At 38.5% G+C, this 22,557-nt stretch overlaps 1 protein-coding gene across 1 annotated transcript; it reads right to left on the bottom strand.

Moving 5' to 3' along the window:
* Positions 1-5,606: 5,606 nt before the first annotated feature.
* LOC143885368 (cytochrome b5-like) lies at positions 5,607-14,967 on the bottom strand. The gene is made up of 4 exons (XM_077389512.1): positions 14,848-14,967; positions 14,664-14,752; positions 6,432-6,498; positions 5,607-6,202 (listed from the first exon to the last, which is right to left on the bottom strand). Exons 2-4 carry the CDS (start codon positions 14,748-14,750, stop codon positions 5,952-5,954), a joined length of 405 nt encoding a protein of 134 aa, XP_077245627.1. The 5' UTR covers positions 14,751-14,752; positions 14,848-14,967; the 3' UTR covers positions 5,607-5,951.
* Between the last annotated feature and the right edge of the window lie 7,590 nt (positions 14,968-22,557).

Here is a 22,557-nt window from a genome sequence, read left to right on the forward strand (position 1 = left end):
GTAGGAAGTGCTCTGAACCAAACCAGAAAATTGAGGTGGCAAAGGTCTGGATCCAAAGGTTGGAAAGTTTCAGTGTGCGAAGAATAAGGACGGTCGTCCAGTGACCATTGTGTCGTTGGATTTGGTGGAGGATCGAAAGCAGACCTTTAATTGTTGTCTTATTGGCAGTTTGAAAAATAGAGGATGGCTACTGGAAGAGGTATGGAGCTAGGCTAAACGATTATGGGCCCATCCCCAGCTTAAGAAACCGTTCTCCATTGCCCAGCGGCCATCTTGTTTTGTTTTGAATCCGAATCCCAAGCTACATCAATCTTGAGGAGCGGAGGAGATGCCCTGGGTGGGTACCTTTCATCTCTTCAATCCTGGTACCCCGCTTTCAATACTAGTGCTAGGGCTATAAGAATTAGATTTTACGATATCCCACTCCATGCCTGGTCTGTTTCTACTGTGGAGGCCCTTGGTCAGCACTTTGGACAGGTCGTGGAGGTTCAGCTTTCTGGTAACCATGACCATTGTTTGACTTTTGCCTCCGCCAAGATCCTTACATCGCAGTGGAATTCCTTGCCCCCATTTATCAATCTTATGGTAGATTCCAGTATCTATCTTGTGGGTGTTAAGGCGCTAGCTGAGGAGAATATTATTAATGAGGACATGTCAGTGGTGGGAGAACTTAGTGCTAAGGAAAATTATGTCTCGCATGAGGGGCCTGGAATTCCGGTGAAGAGTCACTGGAGAAAAACATTTCCTTGGAAAAGGTAGGAATCTCTAAGAAAATTTATGAGGGCAAAATTGTCAGTGACAAGGAGCCATTAGAAGGGCCATCAAAGATTTTTGAATCACCTTTTGAATTGCCTTTTGAAAAGTTGTCCTCGGGTGTAGAGAGTAGAAAGACATCTTTGCGTGGGCAGAGATGGGAAGCCGTGGAAAAGGGGACAAATATGAAATCAGTAAATACCAAGACACTTGGCTTTAAGGGGAAGGCATTTCGAAAAGATATCACTGACGATATTGATCCACAGTCAGGGGAAGACAGAAGGGTTGTAAAAATAAAAAATTGATTTAATAATGAGAACAAAAGGAATAAAGGAAAATTGAGGAAATCGAAAGCTTTTAGGGTTCAGGACCAAGGAAATCGTTTCAATCTCCCTTGGAAGAGTAAGTGTCTTCGTGTTGGAAAGAGAGGTCCCATGTGTCGAGTCTCGCGGCTCGAGGCACATGTATTGGCCACTAGACGCGGCCTCTCCTTCCTTAAAAGGAAGCTTCAAGGCCAGTTCAGTAAAGAGGAGAGTATAAAGAAAAATTCTATATCCAAAATACACCACTTGTGGGAAGACTTTGACAACCGAGGCAGGAGGGTGTTCAAATAGGAAAAGGAATGGAGATCGGGACTTTTCGATCAGAGCAAGGGATCTGGAGCTGCTGAAGGAGTTGTAATACGATGAGCAAATGGCTTCAGAGGAGTTTCCTATGCTGAGAGAAATCTCAATGCAGAGGAAACAACGGAAACAATTTAAAAGGATGCAAAGGATAATGCAGAGGAGTTTTTTAGGCTAACTGGGAAAAAACTGTCAATGAAGTATTTATTCCTCTCTATAAGCTTCCTCACTTCAAGGATGCTTTGGATGAGAAAAGGCGGGATCAGCGTCAACATTGGGAAGAGGAGAAGGCGGCTGAGATAAAGTGGTTAGAATTGTTGGAAGTGAGTCCGGATGAGGAATCCAAGATTTCTCGAGATTTGCTGAACCTAGAAGTTAGCTTGTTGGTTCAAGAGCGTTTGGATAAGGTAGAAGAAATCAAAGGTAAACGCAAAGCTGTGGAAGAAAGTTCAGGGGCAGCTGTGGAAAGAGGGTATATTTCTAAAGAGATTAATGAAATGATGTCAATAGGTAATGTGTTTCGGATAGGGTACGAGGACGACGTTGGGGCAACAAAGAACATGTTTGTGGCAATGGTGGAAAAAGATTTAAATGAAAAAAAGGAAGAAAGAGAAGGAAAAGGAAAAGGTTGTGCGAGTGGCCACGCCTCCTGATAATTAGAGGGTAGATCTCTATGGTGTAAATAGACTTCTCTTAGGTTTTTTTTTTCAGAGTTTGGGTCTAAGTTTGTTTTTGTTTTCTCTCTTAGTTGCTTTAGTGGGTTAGTTCTTTTCTTCGTTATGTAGTGGGGTACATAAATTTTTTGGGGTAATAGGAGTCAGTTCAGAGATCGGGAGACTACTTTGGATGCTGGGCACTGTTAGATTGCAATCCCTATGGTTGTAGTGGATAGTCGAGGGTACTCCTTGGTTCTTTACTTCTTTCTGCTAATGGATTTTTAGAGTGTGGGGTTCTGACGGTTAGACTCAGCATGGTATGCAATTAGGAGAATGATAAAGCTATATCCGGGTGTGCTTGAGGAACTTTATTCCTCGTTGCTTTGGGAACTTTTCCCTAGATATTTTTCTATTATGTCTGAGTTTGTAAAATAGTAAGGTGTACAAATGACAAGATGAAGATGCCTGACTTATCTCGGGTCACTTATATCCTTTTTCCGTTGTATGGTGCAGTCTAGGGTGTTGGTACACTTGGTATAAAAATGGTGGGATGGATAGTGATTTATATCTGGTTTAGTTGGAGTCTGAAAAGTTGTAACCTGTGGAATGAAGCATTGAGGCAGGTTTGGTTTTTATAGTTGTACTCAAGATCTCCATGGGAAGCCCAAAGGTTTAGAAATGGCCATTGTCTGTTGGATTCAGTAGGGGGTGGATAGGTGTCATTATAGATCTATAGCAGTGGAAGCATCTCTAGATGACTCACATGATTTCTTGGATCATGGTGCTGATGGAGCTTTTTGGGATGGAGGATTATTGTAATGTATAAAGAAAATGTCAATCTATAGCAACTATAGCTAATAGTGGCCCTGTGGATACTTTTCTTTTGTTTGTCCTTATTAGGGGTGCAACTCGGGTCGGGTTGGGTCGGGTTGAGGCCAACCCGACCCAACCCGATTTCCAATTCGGGTTGGGTTGGGTCGGGTTGACCCGATTTGATATGGTACCAACAGTTGACCACCTCAACTCAAGCCAGGTTGTTTTGGATTTTGAGAACCAATAGTGAGTCGCCAATAATCAGTTTTTGACTCACAATCAGTTCTCAAAATCCAAAACAAACACAGACTAACAATTAACAAAGGGAAATGTTATCCGCACTACTATATTTTGATGATTACACTCGTCACTTTATTAAAGTAAGGTATGGCCCGCACCATAGGATTATCCAAACCGTCCATTTTGGACTATGGAGACTATTTCAATATTGAAAAAGAAAAACACATACAGAACTTCTTCAGATGGAATACAGTAATATTAATATAAACTAGGATGATATGTATATGTTGGAATTAACATCACTACTAAATGGGAATTTGAAATTTCCAATTTGGGTTCGGTCGGGTCGGGTCGGGTCGGGTTGCCCGACACCCCAACCCGACCCAACCCAATTTTCAATTCAGATTGATTTTTTCCAACCCTAACCCAACCCGATTTGCGAAAAGCTTAATCCGAGCCAACCCAAATTTGGGTTGAACCCGACCCGAGTTGCACCCCTAGTCCTTATGGTCTAGGGTACACCCTGGCCTCTCATGCTATGTAATTGCAAGTTGGGACTCTTGGTCCCCAATGTAATTCTCATGGTATGAATACAATTGTCAATTTTTTTTAAAAATAAAATAAAATCAAATAACATCAGAGCTTGTTTAGAAACTCCCTCCCTAGCAAGACGGCCACCTCATTAGTGGACCTATGACATGCACGAAGACCATGGAAGCGGATCCCTTTATGTCATTTATCTCATCAAAGGAAAACTATCAAACCTCCAAGGATGCTTGTGGGGACCCTTAAACCATCGGATGACGTCAAGAGAGTCTCCCTTCACCCCCACAAAGTCTAATGCGTTTTTGTCCAACATCTTGAATCCTTGATGAATCCGCCTCCATAGCAGTAGCATCGGCAATACCATTGGGGCCTGCAAAGGCTCAAATCACCTCACCTCTCTCGTTCCTCAACACGCAACCAATACCTGATCGACTAGGATTCCCAAGACTAGATCTATCAAAATTAAGCTTACGACACCCAAAGACAACGGAATCCAAACTTGTGAGAACCTTGGTGTTCATCTCCATCTGTTGTTAGGGTAATGATAACACCCTCTCTCTCTCTCTCTAGAATTTAGGGATGGACTGTGAATCCAAAACTGATTATTGGACTGAAATTTTGACTCGTGAACAGTCGAATTTATGATAGTCGAATTCCGTAAGAATCCCAGTTATTCAAGTATCCTAGAATTTGAGTTAATTTTTCCTAATTTTAATTCCTTAGCTTTCCTGAGCTTTCTGAAAAATCATTCATTTGGGAAATGAAATATTTATTTGTCATAAATAAACTAGAGGGGGGCGTCCCAAGTAAAAAGCGAATGCTAACTGAAGTGTGCCATTTTGCAAGGGTGCCCCATTGGATCCAAGTTACACAATCTCATTTGTTATCATTCTTTTTTTGTATTTTTCAGTGCAATTATAATTGCGGTTGCGTGGGTGATGTGGATCCAATGGGGCACCCTTGTGGTCTGGCTTTTGAAAGGGCACCCTTCAAGTTAGCATTCATCAATATTGTCAATGCTATTATCTACACCGTTCAGTGCCATTATAATTTAGAACACTCCCTACCCGTCCATCAACACTCATGAGCTTATATTCCTTTAAAAGATATCACAGTTGCTAAACATGGCCTAAGCCTGCAAGTACGACACTTTGGCTTTCGTTTGGAAAACCCTAAAAGATGTCTAGTAGATCACAGATCAAATGGGAAAATCGTAGCATGCTAATACAAAGGCGGGAAACTCAATCGTCTCCAGAAAAGAGATTCAGCAATGCCCGTGAAGTCCTGTGTGGGTGGTTCAACAAAAGTCCTGTGTGGGTGGTTCAGATTATATGGTGCCTGCCCGTGAAGTCCTGTGTGGGTGGTTCAACAAAAGTACCACCGGATGTTTGGTCCGACCACAGCTGCTGTTTGATCAGGACTTCACGCCCGGGCACCATGTAAAGACTGGCAGCAATATTGAAGAGAATTATCTCACCTACAAACGTATTGGCTTGATGAAATATGACATTTCCACAATGGGCAGTGATAAATCGACCCCATATATCTTAAATCTACCCCCGTATAGGGCAGTGCTTAGACAGAGACGGGGTCGATTTATGACCTGCCCTTCCACAATATGGCTATTATTTAAATCGACCTCCATTCTATTGAGGTGTGCAAGGACAAGACTACCAAATAAGTAGCATTGTCAATATTAGAAGCTCAACCCGAATTCCCAATAATTGACCCGAGTTGAACCCCTACATCCTGGCCTGGAAGGGGATGGTCTGGAAAGAATCCTATCAATGTTAAATCTTTTTAGCATTTTCCAAGTATAAACGTGGAGGACATGGCTTTGCAATACAATGCTAAGTTCAACTGAATAGATTTGTGGACTTTTTTGCTAGCAACATCGCATAGCATCGTGCGTAAAAGCAATTTCTGTACCACCTGCATCTCCATGTTGCCAGTTAAAAATGAAGAGTACTTTAGCTAGATGCAAATGACTAATTTTTTTAACAGTTTCATAGCTGCTATCATACCATAAGCTGCCCAAATGATTGTTTTCCATCCAGATATTACAAATGTATCTTCATTGAAACAAGAAACCCTGAAACGTAATGTACTTCAAAAGACGAAAAACTTTAACTAAAGTTCTACTCAGCAGACACAACAACAACAATGTAAGTTCTGAAATATTGAAGATTCATGGACACTTGATTTGAGGAAACAGTTTTGGCACAGGATCTTTTTCAAACTATCCAATCTAGTGTTTAAAGAAAACTGTGATGAGCTCGTTTAGATAGGAAAGAAAAATAGATTGTTTCCATAGCTTCATCTAGTCGGTTTTGGTCCAGTGTCGAACAGCAAAGGCTAGACCCAAAATCAGGAGGGGCACAAGGAACTGCAAAATCTTTATAACAAAATCGTTAGGTTTGTCGGACTTGTGAGACACTGTTTGGGGAGGAATGTAGTTACGTTTGGCGGGAATAGTTGAAGCATCAATTTCCCCAATATAGTAATCTGCCATCATTTCTCTTGCAGAAGTGCTATGGCCAATATCTTCAAAGTCATTTGTTGCATCTTTACCTGCAAAATATCAGATGAATAGTGGATAGCTCAAATTATGTTGCATGGACTCAATTGCTCAAATGATGGCTTTAGTAAAGATTATGGAAACCCAGATCAAGCTTTCTGTTGTTTGGCGTCATGCCTTATTTCTTTCCAAATAAGGAATGAACCTTAGGGGTGAAGCAAAAATGATGTAAAAAGAATGGAAACAAAATGATTTTTAGTAATCTAAGATTAAATTCTCTACCAGTTGCTGCTAGCAAAACCTCATCGCCTCCAGGATGCTCATCCATAAATGGGGTTACATCATACACCTGACATTGTAATTCAAGAACTATAAATTAGTAATAGTTAAACTGTAAGATATAAAAGATGATAAATGTAACAGTATTTGTTGAGAGAGACACCATGAGCGATTTGAGGTTGCTCAACGTGGTAAACATATTAGGCATGCCCAACCCAAGAACCCTAGTCATTTCTACGTTCATTTATCAACCTCAAGCTGTTAGTTCTGCCAATGTATAGGGAAATCCAAGCAAAAAAAGCTGGGGCTTAAGAGTACCTATTTGGATCATCTATTTGACTATTTGGATCATCGTTTTTGAATTAAAAATAGAGTCCCTACAACAATTTGTTGCACAACTATACTGTACACCGTATGTACACAGTACACATAAGACTGTACGCTCAAGAAATTTATTGTGAACCTCGCCCAACGCCCGAAGAGGACGACACAAATCCCTCCCTTTTGTAAACTAATTCCTCATCAAGTGCAACAACCTTACATGGTTTCATACAGAGTGGGTTATTGACGAGCTTTGTTTATCGTACTTCCAATAATTGGTAACTCTTCAAACTTGGCCATGTTTTCTAGCATAAGATGTACACAGTGAGTCGAGCATAGTGTCTAAGTAGAAAATTGCATACTTAATCTCCAACTTCTTTCCGGTAGCTCTGTAACTGGGCTCATTGACAGTTATAAACTACATGATATTCTCTTGACCAACTTCTATAAAGATTGATTCAAAAATAGAACATACAGCATCGACATTCACTATGCCTAATGCATTCATAGATTTGGCAAGGACTCAGCATAGCGTAGTAATGCAGATATCAAACTAGGTCTATGTGATGGGCCCAGGGAGAGTTTGGCACCTACATGGCCATTGAGACAAAGTACTCTCCAGGTACTTATTTGTTTTTAGATTTTACTCACTTAATTTGTTGTCTTGTCTTGATTGCCTTCATTATTTATCAACTAACATCATAGTGGATCCGTTTTGGATCTAAGACACTAGAGTTAGCATCCTTTGTTGTGTGGGTCCTAAGATTACATGCAATGCTTCATGCTGTGAGAGGAACTAAAATATATTTGATACAGCACGTTAATAAGTTTATTATTTTAGTAGTCGACTTGTCATTCATGTGAACTTTTGATTTCTGAATAATATTTTTTATTTTAAAACGGTTTTGATTAGAGGTCCATACAAAAAAGAGGAATGGACTAGGAAAAGAAAAGGTTAAATGATCTCCTCTAAGTTATTTACAATATAAAGATGTGTGAGAGAAGCATGAGGATGAGGCATAATATTGATCCGATCTTGTAGATTCCCACAACAAGGCCATGTTTGGTTGCTCGGGGGTGGCTTGGAAAGTAGTGGAATAAGAAGTCAAAAGGGAGTAGACAAGCATGGAAGATGTCTAGAATTTCCACTCGGAGAATAGTGGAAGAGTGGTAAGTAGTGTTTGGTTACTTGGAGAGTAGTGGAAAAGTAGGGGTGTCATTACCAATATAGAGTTTGGTAGAGAGAGAGATAGGGAAGAGACAGAGAATAAGACGAGACCTTTTCCACTTCTCTACCCAAAAAAGACAATTTTGGTAAAATTTCGTTAGAAGATGAGAGGGAACATTAGTGCCACATTGGCAACCAAACATGCAATCGGCATTTATTGGAAGTTCATTGGTATTTGAAATTCCAATGAATGCCGCGCGTTTGAGCAACCAAACAGGGCAAGTGAATTGTTGAGAAAGAAGGCCATCTTCATAGTGGCATGATGTTTGATGCAAGGAAGCAGGATTCTTCCCTGGGAGCCTTCGATTCCCGCTTTGATTCCCATTTCGATTCCCGCTTTTGATTCCCACTCTGGCAACTTTAAGCAGGATTCTTCCCTGGGAGCCTTCGATTCCCGCTTTCGATTCCCACTTTCGATTCCTGCTCTGGCAACCTTGGTTTGATGTATTCAAACTATTCCCATCAGTTCAGCTGGATGTGCCACTTGTACCACCATCACGATTGGTTGGGAGTAGTTCTAGATCGATTTCTTATGCTAGGGTGCCTAAGAGGAGAAAGATCGCTCCTTAATGTGAGTATACTTTCTTGGTTTTTAGAATATAAAATTGACTTGTAATTTATAATAAGTAACTATTTGGCATATTAATGAAAATAAAGCTGAAGGTGTATCACATCCTCGTCATGTGAAAATAGATGAGTGTGACGATGAGGGGTCAACATGACGAGGGTATCCCTTATGCTGATGAAGCACTGAGGACGAAGATGTAGATTGTCGATGAGTCTGAGTCTTTTTTTATAAATGTGAGTCTTTTGTTTCTACATTGTGACTTATGACCGTGTATTTGTATTTTTGATGCGGGAAATTGTAAATGCAATATAAATTACTTATTTTTTTGAATGGTGATATAAATTACTTGTCAATCCCTCTACTTTGTATTGTTTAGTTGGTAACTTGGCAATGATAGTTGTATAATGGAGCTCATACTTTATTTTGTTAGTGTCATGGATTTAAATTTCGGTTCGGTTTCGGCCGAACCCCCAAATTTCGGCCGAAATCTGGTAAAACAAAAAATATTATTATTTTATTATTTACTAAATTTTGGAATAATTCTATATTTAAAAAAAATTAATTTCTCAGGCTGAAATTTCAGAAATTTAGTGAGTCCGAAATTTCGGATTTCAAAACATTTCGGTTTCGGTCTCAACTGAAATCTGAAATTTCGGTCCGAAATTTCGGATTTCGGAAAAAACTTAAAATATGGATGATAATAATGGGTTGAAAAAGTAACATCCTTTCTAGACTCTGTAGTAAATTTTTAGTATTTTTTTAAATTTTTAAATATTTTATAATCATTTTAAATTTTAAAAAAATCATGAGGCTTAGGCCTCATGCCTCAAGAGGGTAGAATGCCTCGCCTTACGCCTCTTGGGTATGACATTATCTCAAAGAAAGTGTATGCATAATCTTCTCAACCAGTTTAGCATGATGAATTATAAACAGATCAGCACTCCTGCAGTCTTCAACAGAAAGCCTAACGCTAAAGAAGGGGTCAAGGTCACTGATCCGGTTGTTTATTGCGAATGAATGGGAAGGTTAAAAACACAGAAAACACCCTATTTTCGTCACCTCTCCAAAACTCTTCCACTATATCAAGAAATCTCAAAATAATCCTAGAGAAGCAATCCCAAAATAAATTTTCCTTTCCGAGCGCTACCTCAAAAAACAACCTGAGACCCCAGTAGAGGCGTGCTCCTTGCACCGTAGTGAGGTGACCGTCAGTGCCGCACACATTAGTCCACTAGAGTGGTGAATAAATGACAAAATACAAGATATCTACAAGAATTAGCATTTGGTATAATAAATGGTTAATTTCATTGATGTATTGCACTAATTTTCATATTAATTGCGCCCATTTTCAAAAAAAATATTTGTGCCCATCAAAAGCCAATTACATATGCCTATGATAGATGTTTAGAGGTAGATGTTAAACAGTAAAATGTATCTTTTGGCTAAATTTGGTCGATACAATGGCTATTTTAAATATTTTTTATTTTTTGAATTTTTCAAATTTTTAACTATTTAAAAAAATCTTCAACGAATCATAACACCTTTTTCCAAAACAGATGAAACATCGGTACGTCCTCTCCCACTAGCGAAATGAATGCTGAATGAAACAGTATTCATAACTATCACCTTCACTATGCCGGACAAAGGGAGAGGAGATATTCACGTTCAAAGGTACCCTAATGTATACTAGGCCAATGATCCTGACGTCAAGTACAACTGAACTTAGAATATGACAGCTCCTATAAGAACTGCATTTGAAATCCAATGTGCTTCCTCTTCTCTATGACATTTAGAGTAAAATCAAAATGTCTTAGAATTCAGTGTTTCATGATAAAACCAAACACATTTGAGATTGACTATCACTTTGTTCGAGAGAAATTTCAGAATGGTGAAGTGCTTCCTTTGAATGTAATTAGTAAAACTAGCTTGTGAGTGTATTTATGAAATGGCTCAATTCATACCAACATCATATCATGATCAGCAAGTATAAAATAATCAAAGGAACATTTTGGCTTGAAAGGGAATGTCGGAAATTACCAAGTAGCAGTATTTTGGTCATTTCAACTATCAATGTATAAATACCAATGTGATCTCATTGTCGAATTAAGTAAAATCATTCTCCCCCTATTGGTGGTTATTTTCTTTTATTTTCTCTCCTCAGCTTCACATCATCTTCATATCTGATTTTATTAGATGTTCATTATGGAGATATAAAACTATAAAAGTATGAAGATGGAGGAAAAACATGAAAATAAATATGAATGGAGAAGAACAACAATCTCTTTATGCAGGTGGATTTCAGAAACTTTTAAGGCCCATTAGGACGAGGGCGACTGGAGGAAGATTTGGATTTGGGCCCCCAAATCCAAATATTCCATTTTGGGTGCAGAAAGGGTAGAATTGGATTTGGTAAAATCCAAGGGATTTCAATTATGTTTCTTTAGGCTAATTCCAAGGATTTGAAATCCTCTAGGATAGACGTTATTTGAAATCACCAGCATTGGATTTGGTTTGAATGATGTCGCCCAACCCTTGTCTGTCACCACATCCAACGCTGTCGTCCAAGATCACTTTGTCGCATTTGGTTCCTCTCCACCATCATCGCCACTGGTTCATAATCACCGACATCATTGTTGGTTTGCCGTCGTCCTTCCCTGGTTCGACCGTCACTATTGCCACTAGTTCGAACAACATCAGCCAAACCATGTCCACCGTCGTCCCAGATCTTGTCGTTGCTGCTAGTTCATTGTCGCTGGTTCATCGTCATTGCCCGTTAAGGACAAATACAAAAGAAGAGAGTGAAAAGGCCAACCCCTCATTTTGATCGAAACACCCATTCCCTCACACGGTGATCCAAACAACCCAAATTCCAAATCAATGGATCCGCTGATTTCATATATACAACCCAAATCAAAATAGAATCCAAGGGGGCATCCGAATGGGCCCTTAACATGTCAAATATAAGAGTGGAGACAGCATCGACATCACACCAAGGAGTTTAGGGCCGAAGTTAGCAATTGGCAACATGTAAATACTTTATTGGATTTAGAATGTAATTGAAGGAAAGAAGTAGAGTAGTAACTCTGCTGTATAACAATAAGGTATGCACAAAGACAAACAAGTTGAGTTAAGTTGGAAAAAAGATAGGGTAAAATGGAATATGCCACGCCAAACGAAAAAAAAAATCGGATCTTGGGCTTTAAAATTTAATAAGGGGAAAGCAGAGTAATGTTTTCAAATTAAAATGCTAAAAGACATAAATTCCCAAACCAATGTAGAGACCAATAAAGTTAGACCATGATTATACTACAATAGGCCTTTTTTCTAACTTTCTTTGACTTTCTGAGACTCTAAGCCATGTTGCCCCATCATGTCATTTGTTGTAGTAACCTTATCTATCGCATATTAGATATTGGCAGATCAAAGCCACCTTACCCACCCTTTCTCTGGTCTAAATGAATAAATTTCGTCTATTAAATCATTAAAGACCTTCAAAAACTTTTGGCTATACAGATTAAAATAATTCTTTTCTGGTCCAATTTACTTGTAATTTCTAGAGAAAAGAAAGCTTGAAATGACACTTTTAGTTAGTGCCTAATGTAACAGTTTCTTTTATTTTCTAACCAGCAGTTGATGGGCCAAGCTTAAATGGAGATGACTGTGGTTGGAAACTATAGCTAAATGGCAGTGGAATACTCTACTAGTTAGTATCGAAAAAATAATCATGTTTTTTTGCATTATTCTAGCTAGTTACTCTTGTAAAAGAATTGCTCATACTAGGAGATTGGGCTGTCAAATATTGGAAAGAAATTGCATGTTGTTTTCAACACTTGAACCCATATTTAGGTAATAAAAGAGAACAACTACTTTACATGAATATCTAAAAGAGTGAACAGTCGCCAAAAAAGGAGAAACACTGGATGAAAAGTAACTTCCAATCTTATATCATGTACTCAATCACACAAACCTCTGACCATTTTATTGGGACAAAGAAATCATTGGGCCCACTTACTTGCATTGAAAGCTAAATCTTTCGACCCTCTTTTATGAAATCTTAACCCGTCCCAAATTCTCAAAAAAAATATTTATGGATTTCTAGTTCTGATAATGTAATTTCTCTGCCATCCCAATCATGTACACATACACACGCATCATTGATCACAAATCTCAAAGGGCCGTGGATGGTGCATTTGCAAAACCTACTAAACTGGTTAGACAAAGCCAACAGTCCGAATCAGTGGCTGGAAGTGTATGCTTAAAAGTGAGCAATGTTCCACATTCAACCGGTAAAGATCCAGGGATCGGATAGTTAGGATCATTAGAAAGCACAAATTTTGGGCTATGGCCACCCCATAGTGGGGCACACAATTTAGACAGTACCAATCAACCTGGGCTAGTGCTACATTTTACACCGGCAAGTTCGGATGCACACTAAGTGTGGTGGGCCTGAGACTTGTGTTAGAATATATGAGATCTTGTCAAATCTAATCGTTGATTTAATTAGGTGGTAGATTAGGTTGGAAGGATAGATTAAAGAAACTGAATTAGCTTTCTATTGTTATCTTTGGCCCCGTTCGTTTGGGATTATTGACAACCGATTGTCAGCTATAACTGATTCTACAATCGGTTACGCAAAATGGTGTTCGGTTCGTATGAATATTAATCGATTGTAAATTAACAACCGATTATTTGAATTTTACAGAAAATAACTATGACGCATAATCACCAAATTTGGTGATTGTCATCCGATTGAAACCGATTGCGCACTCTTTCAAGGCGGAGATTTTAGAAATTCCGCCTTCTGTTTCCAATTATGCCCATACAAAATTTTTAAAATGGCAATGTTACCTCGTCAAAATTACCCCCTATGTGAAAAAGTCTCTCCCGTTCCTCGCAAAAACCTAACCTTAGCTCTTTCTCTCTGGTTCGATCGATCAAGGAATAACCTTCTGGTTTCTCTTAATCTTTTGTAGTTTCTCTGAATCTTTTGCAAAAATCAAAAGCAAAAACCTAACCCTCTCTCTCTCTCTCTCTCTCTCTCTCTCTCTCTCTCTCTGGTTCGATAGATCTAGGAGGAACCTTCTAGTTTCTCTGAATCATTTGCGAAAATCAAAGTAATACCTAACCCTAGATGGATGTCTTCTTCGTTCAGCTCTTTCCTTGAAGAAATTTTCCTGAGTTTTGACATCAAGATCCTCCACAATTTGCAAGCATTTGGTAAGAGATTTCTGATCCTGTTGTTTTGATTTAGGGATGCCTTGAATTGTCTGTGAAAATAAAGTTAGAAAATTACAGAAAAAGCTTCCAGATCTGTTTACAAATTCTTGGAGTTAAAAACTCACGATCTGAATCTTTATTGAATCTGATTCCATATTCTCATTTCAACTCTACCATCTGTAATTAGTTCTGAATTACTCCATTTTCTGTGTTTGGATAGCAAGGAGTACTCATTTCGACCATTAATTCCAATTGGAATTGAGCCAGGATTCAAAGGCAGTCTTTATCAAATTTGTAAATAATCACTTATTAAGTGGTGCAGCAGAACACAATTACACTATAATAGATTATTTTTATAATAGGTGATTGTTATAATAGGTTGCAACAATTGCAATCGGTTGGTCCATAATCCCAACCGAACAGGGCCTTTATCTTTCCTTGTATATCTCTTACGTGCTTATATAAGCACCTATTAGGGTATCATGTAATCAATCATGATTGGAAATCAATCCCTAACTTATCAACATGTGTATTAAAGCCATGTTCTACTAAACCATAAAAAAAGGAACTGGATTAAGAAGCATTAAGCATCAGCATGAAGAAAACACAATCTTTATACTTCTTTTAACATCCTCAGACTCCATCCAACATCAATCTCAGCCTAAACCCAAGCAAATTTTCCTTCCCCAAATAGCAGAAAACAACAAAATGAATCACACCCCAGTAATCAGCAATGAAAACATAATAATTCAACAAAATAAAATAAAAATACTTCTCAAACGCATTCCAAGTCTTTAAAAGAGTAAAAAATGATTCCTCCCAAATCAAGAAACAAAGAATATTGACTAAAAATAAACAAAAATTAGCACATGGATTACTTAGATATAGATAGAGAACATACCTTCCCAGAAATAAAAAGCCAGCAATCTTTGGTTTGGTTGTGCTTGGCAACCTCCTCAAACAAATGGATTTTGGGATCAGACGCCATGTCTGCTCATCAAAAACACCAAACCATACGAAAAATCATAATTATTGAAATCAGAGAAAAACTAGAATTAAAGAATCAAAAGAAAGAAAATCGTTACCAGAATTATGATTAGATGAGAAAAGCTCTTCTTCTTCTGCTCTTCTTTTGTTTGGGACTTTGGGAGAACACACGTTTCTGGCGACTACTATTTACTTCTAGTATTTATAGCAAAATAATGAAACCGGACCTGCCCACGAAATTGTGAAAGTACTTAAATACCCCAATCCTTCGATAGAACTACAAAATGATGATGGATAATTGGATATGCTTTTTAGATGATCGATGGGCAGCTACAGTCTAGTCAAATGAACGGTTTGGTCGAGTTTGAAATTTCGGTTTCGGCATATATTTCGGTCCGAAACCGAAATTTCTGCCGAAATTAGGTAAAGATACTGTAAATATGGTTTTTTTGGGCCGAAATTTCGGCTGAAATTTTGTAAAGGAATAAAAAATTAATATCTTTTTATGAAATTTCACTGAAATTACCAAAATTTCAAGATCAAAATTTTGTATGTTTCGGATATTTCGGATTTCGGTCGTTTCGGTGTCGGTGTTGACCGAAATTTTGGTCAAAATTTCAAACCACTTTTATATGGTGTCCCTTAGTACTGTACGGATCCCACACTATAGGATGATCCAAACCGTCCATGTGATGGGCCACAACGTAAATCGGTTGTGATCCAAAAATCATTTCCACATGGACGGGTTGGATCATCCTATAGTGTGGGGTCCTTACAGTACTTTTGAAAAATAAGGGACTATAAGGGCTTACACTAGGGGTGGCCAGAACCGAACCAAACCCGAAGAACCGAACCGGAACCGAAGAACCGAACTGTTTAAAAATACTTTGGGTCCGGTTCGGTTCCGGGTCTAATGTTCTTGGTTCGGTTCTGGAACTGAAGAACCGAACTTTAAATATATATATATATATATATATATATATATATATATATATATATATATATATATATATATATATATATATATAGAGGAAAGTGTTGGTGAGCTTAAGCTCACCAAACTTATGGTGAGCTTAAGCGCCCCAATCACATGGGTCCCACATTTTCTATGGTGATCCAAACCATTCATTTGCAAGGCCCTATCATAGATAGGGTGTGTACCAAAAATCAGCTCCATAGGATCATCCTAACCCCTCCATTTGTGGAGGACAAAAATGGGCAGATTTGTGGACAAATAATGTCTGTCCATTTTGACCTCCACAAATGGATGGGTTAGGATGATCCTATGGAGCTGATTTTTGGTACACACCCCATCTATGTAAGGGCCTTTCAAATGAATGCTTTGGATCATCCTAACAAAGTAGGCCCCAATGTGATTGGGCGCTTAAGCTCACCATAAGTTTGGTGAGCTAAGCTCACCAACATTTTCCTCATATATATATATATATATATATATATATATATATAATATTTTTATATTTCTATTATACATATACTTATTAATATAAATTACTTATAATATTAATAAGTAATAGTTAATACTATTCTTATAATAAGAAAGTAACTTATATTATAACTTTAATTAAATGTTTTTATAAATTATAATTAATAATTAGTAATTAGCCATTAGAACCGGAGAACCGGACCGGACCGAACCGATTTTGTTCGGTCCGGTTCGGTTCGGTCCTACTATGTACTACGGTTCGGTTCGGTTCTTACGGTTCATGGAACCGGGAACCGAGAACCAAAAAAAAAGTAACCAAGGACCGAGAACCGAACCGGTTGGCCACCCCTAGCTTACACAATATGAAGTCACCGGTTTGCTCATCCTCGCATCCTATGAAGTGGGCCTCACCGTACTTTTTGAAAGGAAATGGACCACGCGCACAGATCACATAAAATCTCTCTCACATATAAAAAAGATTTTTAAAAGATATGAATGATACGCCTATTTAAAAGCTCGGTCCCACCGCGGGGAAAAGTTAAGTGAATACCCTTGTTTAAGGGGATTTGCTAGGGACCATCTCAGAAGGAATTTCACTCCTGGGCTGTTTCATGCAAGGTTTTAAATTTCGACCAAAATCGAAATCGGGTGAAATCGAAACGTTACAAATTTCGATTGAAATTTCAAATTTTTGATCGGAATTTCGTTTTCCCCAAAATTTCAGGCTAAAATTTAAGGGATATCACCAGAAAATCTGACTTTTATTCTTTATTTAATATTATCTTGAAATTTCAGTAATTTCGACGAAATTTTGTATGGGATAAAATATTGTGTTATTTGATTTTGATGGATTTCGTCCAAATTTTGAAATTTCGATTTCGGTGAGGACAGAAACGCATTTTGAAACCGAAATTTAAAAACCTTGGTTTCATGTGAGAGCAGCCACAATGCCACACTGGCTCATATTTTTGTCTTATTCTCTCAGATGCAACAGCCCAGGCACAAAATGCCTTCTGAGATAGTCCCTAGCAAATCAAGCCACTAGTAATTTTAGAAAAGCATTGTACCGTCCACACCATATGATGATCCAAACCATCCATTTGATTTGCCACTACATAAATAGGTTGTGCACAAAAAAATCATTTCCACAGGATGATCCTAGCCCTCTGATCTGTATGGGATTCCATGGTTGGGATCATCCTATGGAAATGGTTTTTGGAGTACAAACTATTTACGTTGTGGCCATCAAATGGACGGTTTGGATTATCCTATGGTGTGGGCTGTATAATAGGTTTTTGAAAAATATTTGACTATACTGGCTTAGACCCTATAAATTCTCTATTAAATTTTCAAACAAATACATTAACTGATAAACCCGTCACCATGAGACCACCAATTGGGAATGTCTCTTAGCCAAGCCAATATAGCACCCGAGGAGAATTTCACTAGCAAATAGTGTCACGCCCCAAACCGAGTTTCCGGTCTAGGCACATAACAACGCCACATATTCATCAAACCACGAATATGTAAGGCATTCACACTGGAACTATGCAATAAATAAAGTTACTAAAGCAAACTAATTATTAATTCATCATCAGAGTTATCTGTGCGGAAACTAAAATATCTTGTCCAACGGACTACATCAATAAACCAAATTAAATAACTAGATGTCCATTCCAACTAAGGCCACGATCTTAAATACTGAAAATAATAATCCTCCTAATCCATCGCCCTTGCTCACTCCCAAGCCCGCGAAATCATGCATCCTACTGTTCATCGCCTGTAACACAGAATGCATGGAATGAGCTAATTTCAAGTGAAATAAACATGTCTACATTTAATAACATAATACCAATTAAATAAAACAGAATAATTGGCAATATAGGTAAAACTGTAACTGGCATAGCAATCTAGCTATCAATATGTATAACTGGCATAACCATGCAAAATACTCTATCTCAACGGACATTAACTGTGCATCCTTACTTGGACAACAACATGTTCTGTTACAAGAACTGTGACTATCCAGTCTAACTGGCACATACGTGCATATGGTAAATCCGCACCAGTAGTTAATACCATATCATGACTATCAAGTCCAAACTGGCATACACATGCGTACGGTAGACCCGCACCAGGAGTCAATACCACACCATGGTATGTGCATATGGTAGATCCGCACCAGGAGTCAATACCACACCATATGGTAGATCCGCACCAAGAGTCAATACCACACCCTGACTATCAAGTCTAACCGACATCCAAGTGCCTATGGCAGATCCGCACCAGGATTCAATACCATACCATGACTATTGACTCTCGTGTACACCAACACAGTCAATAACAATCACAAACATGCACAACCTTGCATAAGAATCATATTCAATGTAATGAATAACTGTGGTAGAACAAGTCTACTCACCTGTGGTACTCGTCTAATTTGTCTCCCACGAAGTAACTCCTTCGATTACTGTGTAGTATCCTCTACAGTTCATATTAACCCTTAATCAACACTTTGGATTAATATCTAAGTCCCTCGGGGCAGATCCGTGCCCTCAAAATAAATTGGGAAACCCCCAAAATCAATTTACAATTTTTTAAGTCATTGGCAGTCGGCCCACCAGTCGACTGGCCCTTGACTACTGTTTTTAAACAAGAAAACAGTATTGGCGCTCCAGTCGACTACCCCTCAACTACTATTTCTCGGCCAAAACACAGTTTTTCCGCACCAGTCGACTGGCCCAACCAGTCGAGCCACTGGAAAAACTGGTTTTTCCGATCAAAATCGAAAAATACCAATTCCTTCCGGATTTCTACGCAAAAATCCATCTTTCTTCTTCCCTTAAACATACTAGACATCTTAATAACCTATTTATTAATCTCCCCCATTTGATTAGGGCATCTAACGTGATAGAGTGCGAAGATCTTCGGAGAAAAAACTAATTTCCCCAACCCTAATCAATGGTTCTTCAATCAAAGAAAGCAAGGATGGATTTAGTCACCATGATTACACTATTATCTTTATTCTTAAGAGATTTGAATCTCTTTAGGGAGAAAATAAATCATAATTATAACTTACATACCTTTTGGAAGATTGATTTCCTAAGCTTTTCTTGATCTCCTCTCCCAAAAGCTCCACACAATTTCTCTCTAAGGGTTTAGAGTTCCAAAATCTGTAGCCTAAGTGTTTATTTATAGGCTCTTGCTTTAAGAGTCCTAACTTAGCAGGCTTTTTGGAAACCCTAACCCATTCTGACTAGGAAACCAACTTGCTTAATTTAATATATTATATTTTTTAATTTGGGACTAAAATACCCTCTCCCCCAAACATCCCCATGTTTGGACGGTTTGGGGTATTTCAAATAGTCCTTTGCTCACTAAAAGCAAGGTTTTAAATTTCCACCGAAATCTGAAATTTAGGGTTTCGGTCCAAACTGAAATCGAAATGCATAGAAATCAATATGTTACTTTATTTCGATCAAAATTTTGAAATTTCGGTCAAAATTTCGCTTATCCCGAAATTCCGTCCGAAATTTAAGGGATATCACCCAAAAATCTGAATTCTTGATAATTATTTAATATTATCCCAAAATTTCAGCCGAAATTACTGAAATTTTGGCCGAGGAAATTCTGGGCGAAACTATGTACTAGATAAAATAAAATAAGTGTAAAGAGATTTCGATAGATTTCGTCCGAAATTTTGAAATTTTGGTTGAAATTTCGGTTTTGGTGAGTAACCGAAATTTAATACCTTGGCTAAAAGTAAGCCCGAAATCTCGTAACTCGCCCATTGGCATAAAGTCTTGCACAGTGTGTAAAGATCACTAGAGGCATGGTCACTCAAAGTGTGTGACACATACTCACCTTTGATGCCATATTAGCCGGGTAGAGATTCCGATTGGTCCTGGTCTTGTCCAAGAAATTGCTAGCCATTCACTAAAAAAATTACTTCTTATTTTTATTCATTTTATATGGAAACATATTCATCCCAATGATTTTGGTGCTCCTTATCTTCCCTGCACAAGTGTCGCACATGTAGTGCCCCAATTTTTTTGGTCCCCCTACATTACGCATCCGCTCCCCCTTTTAACATGATTTGACGTCAAAAAAGCATTATAATGGGTGGGAATGCGTAGTGCAGGGGGAGTGAAAATACCATCTCCCATTTTTTATGGAATAGGCATTCCTCATTTTATAGCACCCCTTTGTTATTTTTAAAAGAATAGGCTTTCCTCATTTCTTAGAACCAAACCAAATTTCTCACTATTTGAATTAAATAGGCATAAAGTAAGCTCATTGATTTCATTCTATTGTGCGGATGTGCATTTAGGCCCTATTTGGATTGAAGGAATTTTCTAGAAGAGTTAGGAAAGGAAATATGTTTCTAAAATATCCTACTTATTTTTGACCCGGACCAACCTTATTCAATTTATGATGACATCTCTCTAAATTAACCGTAATCATATTGTCCTTTAAATTTTGGAAAGAAAACTTTTTCCAAAAAAAATCCAACTGAAATATTTTTCTTGCAATCCAAAGAGGGGGCCAAGGAATAAACATTGCAAATTATTGTTGGTAAGTGATATTTTGATGACCACTTACAATGCTCTATGAGAGAGGATGATAATCATGTCTCACTATAGATGTTGGTAGTTAGGTTCATTTGTTGGGTAATTTAAATTCAGTTAAGTATTACTGAGAACTAGAAGTTATTAGTTATATAAAGTAAATCATTAATTTGTATATATAAAATAATATTTTAACTAGCCAACGAGGATCATGATTTAGCTAGAAAGTTTAAATTTAAAAATATATTCAAATTAGTCAACAAGAATCATGATTTAGATAAAAAGTTTAATTTTTTAAAGAGGAATGATAGATGCAAGGGTCCTCATTATGCAAGGGCTAAAGAAGGGCCCTTGAGTAAATCCACGTCATTAAGTGCTGCCGAATTCAGTTTCTCAACCGACTTTAAAAATGATGTGGCTAGTGATGGGCCATCCTCTGGCCCTTACATAAATTGGACCATTGCATCTATCATTCCTCTTTTTTAAAATATATTTTCAATAAGTGCCTAGATGCTACTTATATTAAGGGGAGTGAGAAATTGAACTCCATATATCTTAAATCCACCCAATATGTGTCTTTCTCCTTCCTCTCTCTCTAACCCAGAGGAGAGAGAAAGACAGATAGGGTACGGTTGCAACTCGGGTCAATCAGGTCGGGTTTTCTAAAACCCTACCCTACCCAATAAACTATCTCCGGTGGGGTCGGGTCGGGTCCGTTTTTTTTTTTTTTTGGAAAACCCAGGATTCTTAAACCCGACCCTACCCGAGGTAGTTTGTTGGGCTCGGTTGGGTTTTTTCCCATCGTCGCCTTTTTTTATACATAGTTTTCCCTTTTTCTTTGCAGACCATGGCTATTTGATTCCATAACCATAAGGGTTTGGATTTAGGGGAGTGATATTTTCCCCCCTCTGATGGCTATTCCCCCCCCCCCTTTAACAGTTTACATTAACTTTTATGAGTTTCCCCCCCTTTAATAGTTTTCGTTAACTTTTATGCTTTTGGAGTTAACGGTTGCTTCTCCACCCCTTCATAAAAGTTAACGCAAACTGTTAACGGGGGGGGGGGGGGGGGGGATAGCCATCAGAGGGGGGAAAATATCACTGCCCTAAATTTAAATACCAAAGATCATAAATGAGTACTTTAGTGCTCTTTGAGAGAGAGAGAGAGAGGTGCCATTAGAAGAGCCGAGAAACACTCACTGCTAGTACTCTAAACACTCACTAAAATACAAGATACCTCTAATACTTTTCACATGCATTTGCGGTGGATAAATCACCAACGCTTTTGATCTGCCGTTGGTCTCTCTCTAACTGCATTTTTTGTGAATCCAAATCCTGTTGGTCTCTCTGCAGATGTAACCCCTCTGCCCCTTCTCACTAATTGATGGCGCCGGAATTCGGGTCTGCGGTCGCGCGGTGGGTAGAGAGCCTCCGCTGGGGTCTGCAATCACAAGCAGAGGGGTCAGGGAGGTCCGGGGTGGGTCCCGGACGACCACTTCGACACCCAAGTCAGATTCTGGACCTACAATATAATGAACAACAAGAAATGGCTAAGGTATAATAAGGTTTACCAAGAACAATATGCGGGTTCTTTCTCTGATATCTGGGTGGGCGGGTCGGAGGCAGTGCGTAGGAAAAAAAGGGGGGGGGGAGGGAATAAGGCGTCCAACACCTCTTTCCCCTCTCTTACTTAGGGTCAGAAAATCTTAGTAACAAACCTAGAGCTTCCTTTGATGGTGCCTCATTTTTTAGAATAGCTTCTTTCCTTTGGCAGGATTGGAGGGGGGAGAGGATGGG

Source organism: Tasmannia lanceolata, unplaced genomic scaffold (genome assembly GCF_043159265.1).
Source record: "Tasmannia lanceolata isolate RefF3 unplaced genomic scaffold, GAP_Taslan_0.1 ptg000008l, whole genome shotgun sequence".
In the NCBI taxonomy this organism is placed as follows: domain Eukaryota; kingdom Viridiplantae; phylum Streptophyta; class Magnoliopsida; order Canellales; family Winteraceae; genus Tasmannia; species Tasmannia lanceolata.